Here is a 12717-nt window from a genome sequence, read left to right as displayed (position 1 = left end):
TTATAATTTTTTTTTATCCTAAATATATTTATCCTTTGATTATTCTTTTTAAATAAAATCACGTTTTTATTATTTTTCTAGTATTTTATGCTTTTTAAGTTAATTTTATTAAATATTTATAATTTAATAAACTAATTTTTCAATTTTAAGATATTAAAGCTTCTAGTTAGTTTTTAGTTAATTTTATGAAACATAATCTTTTCTTAAGCCATTAGTTATCGAAAATCATATTAGGATTTTGACTAATTTAATAGCTTCTATTCAAAATTTTACAAACATTAGATTAATTAGTTTAATGTTCTGTTTTATTAATTACTCAATATTTTTTTTAACCCACAATCATTTTTTAAAATCTAAAATTATTATTTTTATATAAAAGCTAAAATTAATTATTCGAAGTTATAAATTCGTTTATTCATTTTTTTTTCATTTTAAACAAGTTTTTATTCGTATAGATAATAACTGAAAACCCTGCCTAGACCAATATTTGTGACGCAAACGCAAGAAGCAACGCTTTGAGTTCAGCGAGTAAGAAAAGAAGCAACGCTGATTTGATTTTCGTTATTTTGCTTGCCGTACTTCAATCGCTTCTTCTACGAATGTTAATTAACTTAATTTCTGCGTTTTCATAGTTGCAAAAATATGGATATATTTAATTGTTTGTTAATATGATATGATTCTGTGTTATTCCTCATTTTCACTTGTGTTTGTGGATCTGACTTTTATTTATTTATGTATTTTTCCTTGTATGATACTCTGTTTGCCCGTTCCATTATGTTTCACATTTTGTTGCAATTTGTGTTTTGCAGTATATTTGATTTTGCACACAAACTGTTTGATATGTGTTCTGAAACATGGGGAAGGAGAACCACAAACAAATTGTGATTTATGGGGTCCAATATTCAATTTTATTAATGAAAATGTTCACAACAAATTCTTTTGACATACCCCTTGCTTTGGTTCTCACTTGTTTATTGGACCACATATGATATGAGTATGACACAATATATCTTTGATATGAATTGTGACAGTACTCACAGAGCAAGGAATCTGAAAAACGTGCTAGCTGTAGCTGCATATTCAAGCTCTGAGTTAATGATTTCTTGTAGAATGATCATGGCATCTTTCTAAGTATTTTCCAGTGTTCAGTTGTTGATGGAATGACTTCAAATTTGAATTATCTTGGCTACCATTTAGCACAATAAGTCAATTTTTTTTGAACTAGTTGCATCATTTGTAAAATATTTTCTGAGATGCAACAAATTGAGTAAGTGCATGTTGTAATGGAATTGTTATACATAAACATATGATAAACTTCTTTCTGCATGTCTTCTAGGATTTTCTAATGAAGAAAATTGCTGTAGTGTAAAATTGAGTTAGGAACTCTACCAAACCCAAGATTGATCCTAGTTTGTACTCAATATTTTGTTAGTCATGGAATCAAATACACAAAGGAATTGAAGATCCTCATTCTATACAACTTTCTTTATCTTTGTTTTTTTGCACTTATTTAGGATGAAATTTTGCACTCCTCTTTCTGTTGTAATCTTTCTTTTATACCTTCTCCCTCCCATCATTTAGGTTTCTAATTTTAATTTTTTCTGCTAACAAGATTCCTATAATGTGTGCCATCCTATGCAGGGAAGTAGGTTGTGGATATTGATAGAAACAAATGAGATCCGACGCCTTCCAAACAGCTAACATTTATCGCCTTCTTCTCAAGGCAGTCAAGAAACATATTGGGAAGGAAGAGAACAAGAGACATTTTATAGAATTTGTAACCTCAGAGTTCCGTAACAACCGAAATTTGTCTGACTGTGTGGCTATCCAACAGAAAATAAAGCTTGCTCGTGATTATACTTTTCTTCTTAACAGTGTACACCATCACAAGGTATTGCTCTCTGATTCATTTTTCGTTCAAGATTCAAATAGTCATTTGTTTGTACCCGTGGGTAAGAAGTTTGATTGAACCGTTGTTATTGGCCAAACAATGAGATTTACACCAACTCGTTTAGTTATAAACAAGGTGTCAAGTGTCAACACTTAACAGCTTTAGTTAAGGTATGTATATTGTTAAATTAAAATAAGCACAGAAGACTAAGAGGATGTGGTTTTTGAGTAGTGATCAGCATCACTGAGGTGTGGCTGAGCCTGGAGAAAACCTCTGCAGATTCTGTCATATCATTGATATCATTTTTTTACTCATTTTATTGTGAATAAATATATTTTTCAAGAAAACTACGTTTTATCCATCTGGCTTTTTGACCATGCATCATTGTTGACATTTTTGCAGGATTTACTTTTTTCATACAATATTGCCGTGGATAGGTCAGATGAAGTAAAAAGGACTCTTGGAAAATCTGCTTCTAGTGTTGGTCTTCAGCTTCCCGAGGTTTATCAGCCATAATGATTGGTAGTGTTCATTTTTGCATGCATGGAACATGCCTTTGTACTACACTGTAGATTTTGGTGGGGTGACTGTTTCTTCTGAATGAAAAAAATGGTTTCATAGCTTTTTATCCAGAACGAAAAAACTTAACGAAGAGTAAGAGGAATGGGATTTAGTGCTGATGAATAAATTATATCATTCACTCATTAGTTCATTTCTTTCTAATAAGAAAATCTATTATACAATTGTAATAGATATATTTCTTTCAAATTAAGTGCATGTCTTTCAAGGTTTCAAATTTTGAGTTGCTTCTACGGATGTTTGCAATTCAAATTCAGGTCTAGGCTTAGGTTGTTTCCTTTTGGAATTTTATTGCTAGCTTGGCGAACTCCATCTAATAAATGTCTTATTCATACATTTTGGCCCAATTTGGATAGCTCACATTATGAGACTTTTTAATTCTAAAACTATTTGAAGTTGATTTTAATTTATAAGAAGTTTAATTTTATTTTTTTTATGTTATCCCCCCCCCCCCCCCCCCCCCCCCCCCTCTTTTATAATGTTTATTAGAAAAATTATTGAAATTGGTTAAAATAGCCCTGATTTCGGATGTTACATTCCCATTTTGAATTAATTTTTCATGGTTAGCACTTGAGCTTTGTAGAATATATAAGTTTTGGGTCTCGAGTAAATTTATTGGAAGTGTTTTTTTTTTTTAGTGTAGAAGTGGTTAGATTATGCGGAAAAGTATATTTATACAGAAAAATTTGTAAGTTCAATTCATGCTTGAAATCCCAATGTTTGGGTTTGATTTCTGTCATTGAGCATTTAATTTGAGAAGATTTGTTCTTAAAAGTAAATTAATTTTAACACGCATGGATTTTCTTTTAGAGAAATTTCAAACGCATGGTTCAAATTATAGTATTAACGAACTTACAAGAAATGTTGAGAAAGTCATTTTTTTTTTCTCTTATAAAGAAGAATGGAATACACCCTCGTGTAATATTGTCAATCGGCATTGTGTTTTTTTGCACAATAAAGATAAGATAAAATAAAATATAATAAGAAAAATTAGATTTAAGAGAAGCTCAAGGCTTGTTAGATCAAGATGCTCAAGAGCCCCAAATCAACCAAAAGATCTCCATTATAGTTTTCATTCTCCTTATTATTAGTTTGATTTAATTTAATTTGTTTTTTTAGATTTAATTAGATCATCTAATTTTTAGAATGAGTTGAATTTGATTCCTCCATTCAATCAGTCCAAATCGATAATGGTAAAGGTGTCATTCCCTTTAGTGAATGTGGAACTACCTTGGATCTACTGGTTTTTAAATGAACGGTTAGATTTTCCTTTTTATTTCTTATTTTCTTTTACTCAATCTTTTCCAACAAAACCTTGCCCCTTTCTCTCCACCCACTGCTGGAAACAACAGCCAACAACAATAATACCGGCCACCGCTGACGACACTTTTATTGTATTCACTTTTGCCCTAAAACCTTGTTAGCTTCTAAAACCTACGTAGAGTTGTGTTGTTGGTTTGTTTTCTGAATTTTTGCAGGTTTGGGTTAAGAAGGGAGAGTTGGGGTGCGGTGGTTCGAAGCGTTGTATTGTCTCGTCATCCTAATTAACGGTTTAAGGGTTTTGGGGATGAAGCCGCGACAAAAGCTACAGAGGGAATAGAACACCGTCGGAACAACGTAACGCCGCCCTGGGAATGTCCCTGGTGGCGTACGGTTGTCTGTGACTGTGGGAAGAGAGGGGATAAAACCGGAAAAAGATAAATAAAAAAAAAGAAAATAAAGAATAATCTCAGCCACCAGCTAAGAAAAAGAAGGATCTAACGGCTGTAAAGTCATTTCCCACGGTGGAGACCTTTTAAGGTTTCCGACCTTAGCTGTTTCTTCACAGACTTGACGGTGGTAGATGAAACGACAAAAACAAATTGAAACTTTTTTAAAAATTAAAAAACTTAATTAAATAAAAAAATAGAAGATTAAAAATTAATTTAACCTAAAATCTATGAGGTGATTATCATAAAATTCAATAAAATAATAATACATAGTTTAGAATTTTTTATATTAATATTAATATGATAATATCAATATATTATAATGTTATGTGAACTTTACATACTTGAGTATTTTTTAATAGTTAATTCTTTAACTCTTTATTGATCACGAAAAAAAAATCTTAATTAATTTAGAGTTTGATCAAAAGATAAGTAAAGTTAAATCAAGAATTATCTTTGTCGAACTCAAATAATACGTAAATGATTTAATCTTAACTTTACATTAATCATTTATGTCTAATTATTTGGTTAGGTTTTTTAAGTATATAAAACTAAATAATAAATATTTGGACAATATTATTAAATTTGTTAGAAACAATGTAAGGTTTTTTTTTTTAACAGGGATTGACAATTTATGAATGTTGTGAATGATAAGAGTTCAGGAGTGGCAAAGAATATGACTTGCCTCAGAGAACAAACAACTGACAACTCCTAAGAAGTTGCCTGTTGGGAAGGTATTTACAGTTAAACAAACCTTATAAATAATAGACAAGTAAGAATCAGACATATATTAATGTGTAGTGTAATTGTCAGGCATCATCTTTACAGGTCTGCATGAAGCTTTTGAGCTAACTAGCAGCCTTGTCAAGAAAAGAACCCAAACTTCTGTTTTATCCATTTCTCATATATATAAGAACTCTCATTTGTAACAAACATATGCACCTCCTGGTCCTTGAATTTAGAGACTTTCCTTCACTGCTTTTTAGGTTCCTGAAATCCCCTATTACTTTTCTTGTTCCAAACAGCTTTTTCTTCCTTATCCGAAAAACATATAGCAACACAAATGGCTAATGAGCAAATGAAGCCTATTGCCACCCTTCTTTTGGGGCTGAACTTCTGCATGTATGCCATAGTTTTGGGCATTGGTGGATGGGCCATGAACAGAGCAATAGATCATGGTTTTATTATAGGTAAGAAAATTTAAAATGTCACCATATTTCCTCTCATGTAACCAACCATTCTGTGTTTCTTCAGCTTGCTTATGTTGTTAAGAAACTATGCACTATGCAGGTCCAGAATTAAAACTGCCAGCACATTTTTCACCCTTGTTCTTCCCAATGGGAAATGCATCCACTGGATTCTTTGTCACATTTGCTTTGCTTGCTGGAGTGGTTGGTGCTGCATCGGCAATTTCAGGAATCAATCATATCCGGTCATGGACTTCAGAGAGCTTGCCATCTGCAGCTTCAGTTGCTACAATGGCTTGGACTCTTACACTCCTGGCCATGGGGTAGGCTTTTCTCTATTATCTCTATTCTTCATCCCTTCCCAAAAATAATTATGTGGCATTATTTTACTTATCTAACTAGAATTAATTTTATGCAGCTTTGCCTGGAAAGAGATTGAGATTCATATCAGAAATGCACGCCTGGTAAGACAGGAAGATTCATTTACGTTCTTAAAAACTTTCTTGTAGTGTATTTTCAAATGACAGAACTCTGAAATGTCTAATTTTGCAGAAAACAATGGAGGCTTTTGTAATTATACTTTCAGCTACACAGCTTTTCTACATAGTTGCTATTCACGGTGCTGCTGCATATAGAAGATAAACTTGAAGGTTGAGGGAATGTGTTTTTTTTTTGTTGGCCTTGAAGAGTTGTATTTGTGTGCTTGTATTTTTCTCTCCCTCTCTTGCTTTTTCTTTTCTCTTTGGTTTATGTACTCTTTCTGTCTGAACAATCAAGACTTTTAATTCATTTAAGTTAAAGGAGAATTAGCATTGTGGTGTGATATGAATGTTTGGAATTTGGAATTGTATGAATCAAGAATATGTATGTCATTTACAAGAGCAATAAAGGAGAACACTATCTTTACTTTTCTATTTTTCTTTTCCTCCAACTTTCTTAGGATTAAGCTGTGAGCATTGATCATGACAGAGACATCAGGCTGCATAGCCTTGATAAGCGTTTGTAAGTCTTCAAGGAACATGGTACAATAGAAATAGAATCTAAACATTTGCACTCAAAGACCATGTATGCAAAGTCGAACAGATTTCTAGATCTTTTTAAAAGGATCTATTTCCTAGAAAAGCAGTTCACGCACAGTAATTACAAAATCTTCAGTTAGTATCCCCAGGATGGTCTATGTGAAAAACATGAAAGAATAATCTTTGAACCATAACCCTTACAAGAAAAACCATTTATCAAACAATGACATTTCCATGACCAGGGCAGGAACAAAGTTTCATCAGTCTACAATGAAGTTCTCAAGGTGATAGCTAACTAAGGACATTTGAACAGGGACACATCCGAGGTATGATTGCACCATAAGTTAGAACATGAAGAATCCTGCTTTGTTATGGTTCTGGTAGTTAATCTGATTAAAGATGAACTTGTAAAGTTACACCCAAAGAGCTGCGCTGCAAACACAGTTGTAAGTGCTTTATGCATGAGAATCGTGCATTAGATCATAAAGATCAAAGTGAATTTTCTTAAGGTAGTTTCTATGTCTCACTGCTGGCCCACTGCTGCTCTACATTATTAGAAAGGGTGAAATAAACATTACTATGACAAGTTCCATGTCGCAGAATTAACAAATCAGTTTGAAAGACTGAAACTGTTGTTAGCACAATAACTTCAAACAAACGTAATGTAAACAAACGTTGTATGTATTATACAGTTTGGCCTGGTTGCCTGCTATATATTTTGAAAAGCTTAAAGGAGATAATCTAAATCAAAATATCACAAAATTCTTCTAAATCTTCACAAGTTTGACCCATCATTTGAGATACTCACGCTTGACGCTTGTATCTTGTATTTCTGCAAGAAAAACAGAGGGTTGTCAACCATAACTTGATTTGCAAGTTTAAAATGTATAATTGTATACTGATAGAGCAATATACTACTACAATAATCCCCAAAATGAGCATTATTAGAAAGAATAATATAACTTAAAAAACCAATTGATACCACATGAAGAACTAAGAAGTACATCTTAGTGCATGTTTGGTTTGCAGTTAAGATTATTTTAGTGCATGTTCCAATGCAGATCCAAAAGTAAAATAAAAGCAAAAGTAAGGGTCCTGATCGTTTTACAGAATGACTTTTGCCTCAAAAGTCATTTTGCACCGGATTTCCAAACATGCACTTAATAATTTAAATCTGTGTCCAAAAGGCATGAATATTTGATAACGCTCACAATAAAATGCACACACTCTTATTTTACAAGAATCATGCCCTCCCATTGTGCTCATGAATCTCATGAACAAGACAGTGTCAACAACAAAAGAAGAAAATAAAATTACAAGACAGTTGGAGAATAAGAGATCCTCCATAGCAAAGAATTTGGAAAATGAATAACAGAAAAAGACAAATCACTAATGGAGAAAAGTTACCAAACCACTCTGTGTATGCTACAGAAACCCACTTAAAAAGATCATGTGCTTAAAACCAAATTGAATCTGATTGCCTAATCACATTCCAAAAGCTGCTCAGCCAAGCAGATCTCGTAAAAAATATGAGCATTGTGCTCTTCCCAAATGCACCAAATAATATCATGGATTGATAGTCACAAATTTAGCATCTTCATTTGTATTGAAACCATCAAAGCTAGCATCTACAAATTGGTCCAAAGACCCATGACACACCCCGCACTCACCAATGACAAACAACCAATGATTAGTGAAAGAAAACACCACCAAACTTCCCTCTAATAATTTAAAAGTCTCAAAACGCAAATTACCAAACCAATTAGAATTTAGAAACAAAGCAACAAGATATGCACTAAAAACAACCATAAGCAAGCATACAGGAGGCGAGCAAATTTATCTATGTATCATGTAAATGCAACCTTTTAAGTTGAAAGAGAATCCACACAGGCATGATTTTACAAGGTAAAATAACTTCAAGGAAAAACCTGAAATTATCTATTTGAACTTGACAGAACTTCAAACAATCCACAGCAACTCAACCAGGAGGTCTTTTGCACCAAATTTGGAGCCAATGCTACATGAGGCTGCAAATTAATTCAGCAAAGAAAAACACATTTAAAATTAGTTTTTCACCAAAAACTTACAAATCTTGTAAAACTTGTAATGTATATGAGAGAAAATGTAAAACCTGATTTTCAGAACATTTTGCAGTCTTACAATCCTTAATATGTTCTTTACCATTGGTAAATTTAGTGAAAGGACTAGCAGACGGTGAAGTTAACATTTTACTATCACATTCCTTTGGCTTAGGCTCCTCCACACTTGACATTGTCACATTATCATTGGTTAAGGAATATACGTTATCGTCATTTATCTTCATTGCGAGATTGGTCACTTCTACTGGATGGACTACTGACTTCTCTAGTAACATTCCAGTATCACTCTTTTCCACCTCAGACACAGAAGCCATGGCTGTAACTAAATTAACAGAAGAGTCAGCAGGTGAATTAACAGTCTCCTCAACTGGTGGCATTTCAGTAATTGAAGTCATTTTGGAAGGGGAAGAATCAATGGACTTAACCAACTTATGACTTGCAACTGCCTCTTCAACTGAGTTACAATTTCCATCCTTTGAGTTCTTCTCAGCGAGGGATTGACCCTTTGGAGTGTTGCCACCATTCCCATTCTCAAAACTTGCAGTTTTGCTCTCAAAACACTCCTCAGACTTCAAACCTCTCTCTACCAAAACAACACCATCTTCCTTTCCTCCCAACACCTGGTCAATCTTGACATCACTAACAACTTCTTCCAGGGACCCGACGACATCAGGAGCATGTGGTTGAGCAGCTGATGGCCCTCTCTCTTCCAGATCTTCACTCCCATCATTGAATGGATTACGATGGTCACCATGTTCACGAAATGCAGGAGAATTACCCTCACCACCATCACTTCCTTTCTCATCCCGCGACTTCAAATCACCATTTCCTATTATTTACACAATCAATCAAACTATTGTCAATTAAAACAACCAAATTAACAAATACTAATGTACCCAACTCAACTACCCCAACCACAATCAATCACAGCTGCATATTCCCAACGTAATTTTTAAAAAAAAATCCCAATGAAAGTAAAACAAAACAATAATAATTAACAGAACCCCATCTACCCAAATAGAACAAAAAGAGATATAATATACAACTGAAAAGGACCCATCTATTATTAATTGCCAGATGCACATGCATTTGAATGAAAAATGGTACCTTTGGGCTTGTTGGTTGATGGGTTGATGCTGTTTTTCTTTGCCTTATTTTTTTTGGCAGCTTTTCTCTTCCTAGCACCTGAAGGCATGATCTGGAGAGTGAAATAACTATGAAGCTATCACACAAAAACCAAATCTACAGAGAGTGAAAGCGAACTGTTAATAGCTATGTCTTTTGCACTAAATATATATCGTAATGTAATGCAGCGACACAGCAAAGAGAAATATTAGGCTTCTGAAAAAGGTATCATGTCTATCATGTTCAAGCTTCAAAGTTCAAACTGCGGAACTACCCACCAAGAAAAGTTTCAAACTTTCAAATTTGTCTTTATGGTAACAATTAATTAAAAATAACAAATTACCGTTTTTGGGATCTGTTTTGGATTTTCATAAGATTACTGTTTACTTTTGACCAAATTATTGTGAACACCACCTATCACCCATCAAAAGCAAAAAATTCTTCTAAAACGCGTCTATAATAATAATGTAGTAAAATTTAGAGCAACGTCTTCTTAATTTCAAATGGCCTTTTAAAATAGTATAAATTATTGTAAAAAGTGATTCCTACAAACTTGCCGTAAAAAAAAACAAGTGATTCCTTCCAACTTTATATGTTTGAATTTCAAAAATTATTATATTATATTTATTTTAAAATTAAATATATTGACTCGTTAATTTCTACTACTATTTACATTAGTTCACATTCTTGATGTTGTAACTTGGAAAGATTTAAAATTAAGACAACATAATTATCAGTAAGGGGAGAAAAAGAAACGTGTAACTATTGATTTATTATTATTATTAAAAGAATTAATGCCTAATTGTTAGTCCAAATATATCTTTGATCGATGTAAAGTTGTGATGTTGGGTTGTTTCTCAATCAACAGCCGACCTTATAAATCAATATAAGTTTCTTATTCTCGTTAGCATGTTGCTTAGAAAACTTTTAAAAAAATCATCAATCCAAAATTATTTCAAGTAAAGTATGTTTAATCTTAGAGTTCTTAAACAATGAACTATAAAAAAAATATAGAATTTGTTAAGACAAGTAGTATTATTTAATTTCTTTACTTTATTATCAATGTATAATATATAATACAATTTATGTGTTCCTCTTATTGGAGAGTTTCTCCTTATCCATGGCCTATCTATTTTAAACTATCATCTGTGGCTTGCCAATACCTGGGTAGGATGTCATATGCTGACAAGTTTTTGCTTGGTTTATCCTTAAACCACATGGTAATACTAGAGACCTTACGTTAATACCACTTTGTATTGTTTTTTTTTTATGATGAGGATCGAAAAAAAATAGAAACAAAACAGAATTAGAATCTAGTATAGATGACTCCTAGGGAATCCGTCAGGACAAGGAAAAGCATTTGCTGGGGGCTGTTGTTTAAAATATCTGTTGTAGAAGCATGGGTGGTGGATGAGCCCAGTTTTGCAATGGCATCCACACATAAGTTTCCTTCACGTAAGGTATGAACGAAAGAAACATTCCACGAATGAGGTCGTAGTTGTCTTATGTTGTTGATCAAAGCGGCATAGGGATGAAAAGTGACATCTCCTTGGTTGATTAGTTGTAGTGCAGTCAAGGAGTCAAACTCGCATGGCCTCTTCCTCACACCATTTTCAATCCCTGCTGAAAATACACTTTGTATTGTTTGATAGTCTTTGAGATCAACGTTTGTACTCATAAACACAACAAGATTTTTTTTTGGATGTATTCCCCCACTTATATTTTTCTAAGAAACTTTTAAAGTAAAAACATCCATTCCAAAAATTGATCAAAGTCATACATATTTAATCTTAAAGCTTTTAAGCAATAAGTTACAAAGAATATATATATATATATATATATATATATATATATATATATATATATATATATATATATTTTAAATTTATCTAACTTTCATGTGTATTCAATTCATTTGCATGTTTTATTATTGAAAAAATTTTAAGAATTATTTTTTTTGTCTTGTTTGTCTTAATGAAAATTACTTTTCATTTTCACTCTAATTAGTGCCTAAGATGTGACATTTGTTCTTCATTAACTTTCTTAACAAAGAAGGAAAAAATATTAAACAAAAAAGTACTTTCAATTTTTAAGTTTATTTTAATTTGATGCTTTTAAACAAAATTAGTAATTCGATCTTTTAATTTTTATCTTCTTTTAGTTTTAATTCAATCTTTTTTGTTAAGCTATTAGTTTTATCGGTGTTAAAAAATATCACAGCCAACAAACTAACATAGATAGCATAACATAATTGATAAAAAGAAAGTTATAAAGAGTAAAAATAATAAATAAAATTAAAAGACAAAAATATATGAAGTTATACAAATGGTTCTTAAACTATTAAATATCTATCATTTTAGTGTTTGGATTGATATATTTACTAATATTAGGAGATTAATTTGAAAAAATTTCAATACTTAAAAGATTATATAACATAATTTATTTTTTTAGGAGATATAACATAATTTCCAATACCTTAAGGATATATTTAAAAGAGAGAGTGATGCTCTCTATTACCAAATTGATGGTTTATTAATTATTCTTATTACATACTTTCCATAAAAATGAAAATAAAAATAAAAACGATAGAAATTGTCTGTATTGGATTGGGATTTTGAGAGAATATTTTGACAAAAACAATCTTGAAGATTTTAAAAGATTATGTGGGATTGTATTGATTTTGTGGGATTTTAAAAGACTTTTTACAATCAGGATTCTTAACCCAAGATTTTAATGGATTTCTAACACAGATTTTTAAGATTTCAAAGTACTTTATGGATTTTTAAGATTTTGAAAGATTAATACATTTTAAACAAAAAATAACGGAAGTTACAAAAGTGAATGAAAAAGATGATAAATAAATTATAATGTTTGAATAAAGAAAATAAAAACGATAGAAATTTTAAATCTTTTAATAACAAAGTCATTATTGCCTAAAAAAATAATAACAAAGTGATTCTCACTTCATGTTCGCCTAATTATTAGCATTTCTCCACATATCTGAACCTATATTAGTCCTCCATATATTAGCATCTTCTCGTTCCTGCTCTTGTGTTTGAACAATGGGTTCATGATCATTGTCTTCGTAATTTGGTAACACTGAAGATG

At 31.8% G+C, this 12717-nt stretch overlaps 3 protein-coding genes across 5 annotated transcripts; 2 read left to right on the top strand and 1 right to left on the bottom strand.

The window, feature by feature from the left end:
• Nucleotides 1-488: 488 nt before the first annotated feature.
• LOC100500324 (uncharacterized) lies at nt 489-2687 on the top strand. 2 transcript variants are annotated; one of them, XM_041017592.1, is made up of 3 exons: nt 489-575; nt 1642-1891; nt 2294-2687. In XM_041017592.1, exons 2-3 carry the CDS (start codon nt 1673-1675, stop codon nt 2405-2407), a joined length of 333 nt encoding a protein of 110 aa, XP_040873526.1. In that variant the 5' UTR covers nt 489-575; nt 1642-1672; the 3' UTR covers nt 2408-2687. The 2 variants fall into 2 exon arrangements, with proteins under 2 accessions (XP_040873526.1, NP_001236368.1); NM_001249439.2 differs by having other exon boundaries at nt 492-528; nt 2294-2573.
• A 2090-nt stretch (nt 2688-4777) lies between these two features.
• On the top strand, nt 4778-6272 carry LOC100781792 (membrane protein PM19L). The gene is made up of 5 exons (XM_014778907.2): nt 4778-4913; nt 5205-5369; nt 5470-5689; nt 5785-5830; nt 5919-6272. Exons 2-5 carry the CDS (start codon nt 5243-5245, stop codon nt 6006-6008), a joined length of 483 nt encoding a protein of 160 aa, XP_014634393.1. The 5' UTR covers nt 4778-4913; nt 5205-5242; the 3' UTR covers nt 6009-6272.
• Nucleotides 6273-8313: 2041 nt separating this feature from the next.
• On the bottom strand, nt 8314-9904 carry LOC100800171 (uncharacterized). Of its 2 annotated transcripts, XM_041018121.1 has the most exons (4): nt 9742-9884; nt 9592-9695; nt 8517-9313; nt 8314-8412 (listed from the first exon to the last, which is right to left on the bottom strand). In XM_041018121.1, the coding sequence occupies exons 2-4, from the start codon at nt 9677-9679 to the stop codon at nt 8320-8322; spliced, it is 978 nt and encodes a 325-aa protein (XP_040874055.1). In that variant the 5' UTR covers nt 9680-9695; nt 9742-9884; the 3' UTR covers nt 8314-8319. The 2 variants fall into 2 exon arrangements, with proteins under 2 accessions (XP_040874055.1, XP_025985376.1); XM_026129591.2 differs by having other exon boundaries at nt 9592-9904.
• Between the last annotated feature and the right edge of the window lie 2813 nt (nt 9905-12717).

The sequence above is a fragment of the Glycine max genome, chromosome 8 (assembly GCF_000004515.6).
Source record: "Glycine max cultivar Williams 82 chromosome 8, Glycine_max_v4.0, whole genome shotgun sequence".
NCBI lineage: Eukaryota > Viridiplantae > Streptophyta > Magnoliopsida > Fabales > Fabaceae > Glycine > Glycine max.
This window is presented reverse-complemented; position numbering and strand designations above follow the sequence as displayed.

Coding starts and splice junctions, on each gene's coding strand:
- LOC100500324 (XM_041017592.1), top strand. CDS start 1,673: ATGAGATCCGACGCCTTCCAAACAGCTAACATTTATCGCCTTCTTCTC. Junction 1,892..2,293: donor ACAGTGTACACCATCACAAG/GTATTGCTCTCT, acceptor ACATTTTTGCAG/GATTTACTTTTTTCATACAA.
- LOC100781792 (XM_014778907.2), top strand. CDS start 5,243: ATGGCTAATGAGCAAATGAAGCCTATTGCCACCCTTCTTTTGGGGCTG. Junction 5,370..5,469: donor AGATCATGGTTTTATTATAG/GTAAGAAAATTT, acceptor TGCACTATGCAG/GTCCAGAATTAAAACTGCCA. Junction 5,690..5,784: donor CTTACACTCCTGGCCATGGG/GTAGGCTTTTCT, acceptor AATTTTATGCAG/CTTTGCCTGGAAAGAGATTG.
- LOC100800171 (XM_026129591.2), bottom strand. CDS start 9,679: ATGCCTTCAGGTGCTAGGAAGAGAAAAGCTGCCAAAAAAAATAAGGCA. Junction 9,314..9,591: donor ATCAACCAACAAGCCCAAAG/GTACCATTTTTC, acceptor TGTAAATAATAG/GAAATGGTGATTTGAAGTCG. Junction 8,413..8,516: donor CAAAATGTTCTGAAAATCAG/GTTTTACATTTT, acceptor ATTAATTTGCAG/CCTCATGTAGCATTGGCTCC.